Here is a 6,137-nt window from a genome sequence, read left to right as displayed (position 1 = left end):
GTTGTGACAGAAGCTATTAAAATCCATAAATAAATGGAATAAAGACGGCCCAAATTCAAAGGTGGCGGATGTCGGGCACAAAAACAACACGCATATTTTACGGGCTGGTTTAATGGGTACAAAAGGGGGGGAGGAGGGGGGGGGCGCTGGGACGGCCAGCGGATGAGTGCAGATGCGTTTGATCCAAATGGTCATTTTCCTATTTGCTGCCTCGTTGAGCTTGACGAACGACCACGCCCGCTCTGGCGTGATGAATGGCGCCATCGTCGCCTCCTCGCCATCGTCGACTCGCCCGATTGACTCGCTTTCTTTATTACTGGCGTGGGGGTTCCCCCGCTTTACAAAAATTCAATGGAGTCTCATTAACTAACTCCTGGGCCAAGTCCTTTGGATGGGGAGGTCTGGCGCTGCCATTGGCGTACTTCTAGGACACGTAAAACTTCTAGTAATACATGAAATTACACATACCACAAGTACACACAATTACCGGTACACTTTGTTGTATAAGTACACTCAATTACATGCACTTTTAGTAATACTTGAAATGACACCTACTTGTAGTAATTCGTGAAATGACACATTCTTGTAGTATAAGTACACACAATTACACATTCTTGGATTACAAGTATACACAATTACACATTCTTGTAGTATAATGACACAAAATTTTAGGTACTTGTATTAATACCTGAAGTTACACTTGTAGTATAAGTATAAACAACTACACATACTTATACTACATGCAATAAAATGTACTGGTAGTGAAAGTACACACAAATACACATAGTTGTAGTGCAAGTACAGGTACTTGTAGTCCAAGTACGCAGAGGTAAGTACACATATCCGTCGCTGTCAAAGAGTTATTGCGAGTCATCCTACGTTTCCTTTTGTGGACAATTCCAAAGGTTGCGTGGGGACATTTCCCCCAGCAAGGTTGTAATAGAAGAGGAGGAGGAAGAAGATGATGATGAATGGCCGTCGTGCAAAACCACTGACCCTCTCCAAAGTTTGATTTAGCCAAGCGTCACCTCCCTGGCCCTCCTCGCCAACGCCGCCAAGCCCAGAAGAGGTAATCGCCGACGGACACTTGTGCTGACTTGACACACAAAGGCGCCCATTTTTATGCTTAACTACACGTGGTGGACCTTCAACGCGCTTATTCTGACACACACACACATACACTGTAGCACTGTAAAAAAAATATTTAAAAGAAATAAGGGAAACATTTTATACTTTAATTTGGGCAATATACAAAAAATGACAAAAAAACATTAAAAGGAAGTGCTGTAAAAAAAGTCTTCATAATAAAATCACCAGCAGCTTTGGCCATAGCCACTATTAAAAAAAAACATACATTTTTTGCAGTGTACACTCATGCTACTCATGTTCTCTTGTTGCCAGGTCATTATTATTAACCAGCTAAAATGTTCTGATGCTGTGTAGCTAAAATAAAAGAAGATGCAATGATTCCTGATTGTTCAAACAAATTGGACATCTATTGCCATAAATGCCAGTTAATTACCTAAACCCTAATGACTTATTTTTTTTGTTTTGTTTACATTTAGACTTTCTGCTTTTGTGTATGTACATATTAATGGGGAGGGGGTAGAAGAATGTCCCAAAGTCATCCCATTGGCTGTAATCATGACAATTAGCGGAGAATTATCACCGGACTCTGACAGACGTTCTTGTAATTCTCTTTTATTTCCAAGCTGCGCTAATCAGCGGCTCTCATTACAAAGGCTGATTAAACTGCAAATTAGCCGACGGCGGCACCCGGCAAAAAATAAATAAAAAAAGAAATACACACCCTCCCCCACCCGCTCAATATCAATTAAGTCCACGTGCTCTCTACCAATGCTCGATTGTGCTACTTATTAGTTTGGAAAAGTCGGAAAAGACCAATAATCAACGGCCACCGAGCCGCCGCCCGAGTCGATAAGTCGCCCCGGGGATTTCCAACTTCATTACTGTTATATCAAACTTGGCAATAGAGACATTTTTTAACTTAAATAAAGCTTATAAATTGCCTTTTTAAAAAGCTACAATTAAAGTACACAGTTGTCTAAATGCGGTCGTAGAAAATACAAAGCGAGCAACGATAAACTACATTTGCATGAATCTGAAACGCATCTTAAGCCATTTTCCCTGTTATTGTTATTGTTTTTTTTAATGGCACTTCTTTGGTCAAATGATTTATTCATGTTCCTGATTTTGCCACCCAGAAAATATACCTGTACACCGTGAAATATATCACCTCGAGCTATAAACGTCAGTCAAATTAAAGAGCAGCATCTTTCATATCGCGTAATGGTAATAGCGGTCATATTATAGCTGTCGTTCCGCAGTTAGTATTTAGATTTATGACATCGCTCCTACTGTGGTCGATTGCTCTGCCATCCATTGGTCGTGACTGCACAATATCTCCGGCTATCTGCTAGTTTGGCTAGCGAACACGCGCAAGAACATCTATCCAATAAACTTCACCAACCGGAGCAATGACTGACCCAAGAATACGACAAATTAAGATCAAAACCGGCGTATTGAAGCGGTAAGTTGACTTAAAGACGCTCAAATTTGGGACTGCGGGGGTACTTAGTTTAGCCGCACCCGGTGGCATAACAACCCGACGTCATGACGCCATTCCGGCGTCAGCCGACACGCGACTCCGGTGTTTTTAGCAAGGCCTACCTTCGGATAATGTGATAACCTGACCCGCTGTTGCCCTATAATAATAATTCTTATTCTGTCATGTAGTTATGCTTGCTAAGTATTATGCTATCGCTAGTATCGTTTTCTTAGTCACCCGACGTGCCAAGTGTTTACTAGTCAGCCCTTCTGCTGCTAACGACAAGCTACATCTCCATCTATTGTGACGAAAAATGTCATTAATTAAATCGTTTACAACATATTATTAGTACCTATTTGACAATTTGGCTCTTGCTCATACCTTTATATTTAATAACGTGTTCATGTTATGTACAGAATCATGACTTATCTGTTGACACTCAATTCTACTGGATTGGACGTTTATGACCGTCAATGGCAGCCAATGAATGATTAATGTTTATTGCCTCTTCCCTATCCCAGCTCATTGGACTTCTAGTGCTGTCAATGGCAGGCAAAAACGTTTTTAAAAAGAGGTATTACTAAATAAGAGATTACTAATTCCTATTAACGTAAAGTAAATATTGTGTCTTATTGTTTATTTGCAGCTAGCTAGCTAGCTAGCCAACTCCCACGTCTATATTTTCTTCACGGCTTAATTGACTGTCGCAAATAGGAAAATATGGCAGATCGGCTGGAAAATGAGCTCCTGGCCCGTAATGCGCTATCGATTACCATTGGATGAGGAAAGCGTGCGCCCGTGGAGTGATGGGGGGAACGTGGCCAATGTCACCTTTGCATTCACCTGTAGTATAAGGGAGGAACCACTTTACAGCAATATTTACTCCCCCCTCCCCCTTAATTTATAACTGACATATACTGCTGTAATCTATTTTTCAAAAAATCATTTTTTTCCATGAATGGAATATTTGAAACTATTTAACATCATTTAAATATTGTTTATATATTGGATAATATTTTCTTGTTTCCAATTCAAATCCCTATACAAATGTTTCCAAATAAAAAAAGTTCTTTTTTATTGAAAATATTTTTAAACACAATTTTTGTTGTTAAATTTAATCAAATACAAATTTAGAAAAGAATCCTAGCCCTAAAACTTGTTAACATGCACGATTCCTGTCCACAAATGGCCTATTTCTTACCACCATCATTTTTCTATTTATTAAATTTTATTTTTGGGCTCTATTTGCCCTTAATAAAACGACAAAAGTCATTTGCCTTTGTCACAGCATTCCCCAGCGCCCTAGACGTGCCGTCTCAAAAATACCCTCGGTCTTGAGACGGCGACGGAATATCAGCCCGGCTTTAATTCCCTTTTTTTTTCTCTGTACCCCTATTTTCCAGCGAGCTGCCTTTTCCATTAAGCCCGAGGTGGCAGGTCTATTTAGGCGGCGGCGGCGACCCCCGGCGCGTCGACTCTGAGAGAAATAAGGAATTAACATCAGCGCTGGGAAAAAGGGGAGGCGCGGACATGGTGTTATTAAACTGTCCTTCACGTTTATTCAAATGATTTCCAGTTTGGCCCGCCACTTCCAAAGCCGGGGAATCGTTAGCATGGGCAAATGTTCCAGGCGCCGTTAGCCGATGGATTTGCGTTGCCCGCCGTGGTAATTGATAAATAATCCAAATGGATCAACGTGGCCTGCCTCTGTTTTCACTAACAATCAAGGAAAAGAGGCTCATTTGCTGGCTGACTTGCTCCAAATTAGAGGCCAAAGTGACCATCAATTCTCGTGAATGATTAAAAGTAGCTTTGTTTCAACCAAAAAAAAATTGAGCAAATTTAGTAGTTTTTTTGGTCATTTTTCTACATTTTTTAAAAAATTCATATTTTGCACACAGGCTGATCAAGGAGGAGGCTTCGTACAAGGCCGAGGCCAAGAAGCAGGAGGAGAAAATCGAGCAGCTCAAGGCAGAAGCGGCCGACAATTACCTCATCAAGCAGCACGTAAGTCAAATGACTCAACTATCATGGACGGCGAGAGATGTCCAATTTTGAGCAGATCACTTGGTATACCGGGAAATGAGTTGAAAAGTCACAAAATGATCCATATGTATAGTACAAGTATTATATGATTGGGACATCCCTAATATATATATTTCTATGCACGCCTTTTAGCAATCTGGCAGTGTCTCAAGTGGCTTTCAAATGCTTCTTTTCTTTCTTTCTTTTTGACCAATTCCCTGAGTTTTTATCCCTGAAACGGCCAGGACATTAAAATTCCGGGCGTGTGCGTGTTTTGTTTGCTCATTCAGGGCGCGGCGGCGGTCGGGGGGCCGAGCGGCGCCACGCTTGGCTGCCGTTAATGGCGATTTGGCTAGGCCAGATGGATGATGCTTGGAGATGATGCGGCTCAGGCAGGATGGATTAGAGCTTTTGGCCTTTATTTATTTATTTCATTCTTTCTTTATTTGCTCTGTGTGCGTAGAATCGATACGTGGATAAGTGTCATCTTTTTACTCCGCCCGCTGATGGGATCATTCCAGCGCGGCCAGAGGGCACCGTGACTTTTCTCCATGACGCTTAGCCCGGGTGACGTTGGCCTTAACTGGTGGCGTCCGCCCGAATCGCTCCAAAAAGTCATAACAAAAACAAGGATTAGGATTTTTTTTTTGTTATTGTTGTTATGTATTTATTTGATTGGAATAGGTTTGACCAAACAATTCTTTTTATTTTGGTCTAACGTGGAATGCGTTATACAAGTAGCGGGCTGGTGGAAATTAGCATGAATGCTAAGCTAATTAGAATTGGTTTGAAAAAAGATGACTGGATGCAAATGTTGTTGTTTTTCAGACGGCCAGTTTGCAGGAGACCATCATGATGATCCCGGATAGCCGCCGTCGCATGACCGTGGCAAAGGCCGACCTGGAGCAGTTACTGGTGAGTTGGTCAACCAGGCGGCAAAGGGGGAGGAGCTTCAGGGAGCCTTTAAAAACAAGCTTTTGTTGGCAGGAAGCCGAGGAGGAATTATCCGAGAGCGCCGAGTACCACGAAGCCAAAAGTATTTTGGATTCCGTTCCGTCGGAGGCCCCGTAGATGCCGTCTGTTTTGGGCTTGGTGTCTTACGCACGCACGAGTTGAGTGAATGACCGCCGCTGCGATTATTGCCTGTCTTAAGATGGCCGCCACTTTGACACGCTGCCTACTCCGCCTTAAGACATCTCGTCCCGTATGTGTAAATCATGAGGTGGGATGATGTCTGTGTTGTCATTTTTGAACCCAAGTTTAACATTCATTCCTTTTTTTAGGGGCCCATGGATGGGATGGGGAGGTGGAGTGGTTGGGGTTCTATTGCTATTTTTTGCAGCCATCTTGTTTTCTTTTCTTAGGTTGTCAAATGATTATGTTGTTTACATGACGTCGTCAACACAGCGCAGACTGACTTGAACAAATCCGTGTCTGTCTTTTGTTCACTCATGACTTTTTCTTACAGTTTTTACTCACTCGAGGGGTGCCGGAGCTTATCCCGGACATCTTGAATGCCTCTCCGGCCAATCGCAGGGCGCAA

At 42.2% G+C, this 6,137-nt stretch overlaps 1 protein-coding gene across 1 annotated transcript; it reads left to right on the top strand.

Moving 5' to 3' along the window:
* Positions 1-2,375: 2,375 nt before the first annotated feature.
* Positions 2,376-5,881, top strand: tbca (tubulin cofactor a). Its single transcript, XM_077737890.1, has 4 exons — positions 2,376-2,551; positions 4,471-4,576; positions 5,423-5,509; positions 5,582-5,881. Exons 1-4 carry the CDS (start codon positions 2,499-2,501, stop codon positions 5,663-5,665), a joined length of 330 nt encoding a protein of 109 aa, XP_077594016.1. The 5' UTR covers positions 2,376-2,498; the 3' UTR covers positions 5,666-5,881.
* The last annotated feature ends 256 nt before the right edge of the window (positions 5,882-6,137 follow it).

Source organism: Stigmatopora nigra, chromosome 17, assembly GCF_051989575.1.
Source record: "Stigmatopora nigra isolate UIUO_SnigA chromosome 17, RoL_Snig_1.1, whole genome shotgun sequence".
Classification (NCBI taxonomy): domain Eukaryota; kingdom Metazoa; phylum Chordata; class Actinopteri; order Syngnathiformes; family Syngnathidae; genus Stigmatopora; species Stigmatopora nigra.
The sequence above is the reverse complement of the archived record's forward strand: the minus strand, read 5'-3'. Positions and strand labels throughout refer to the sequence as shown.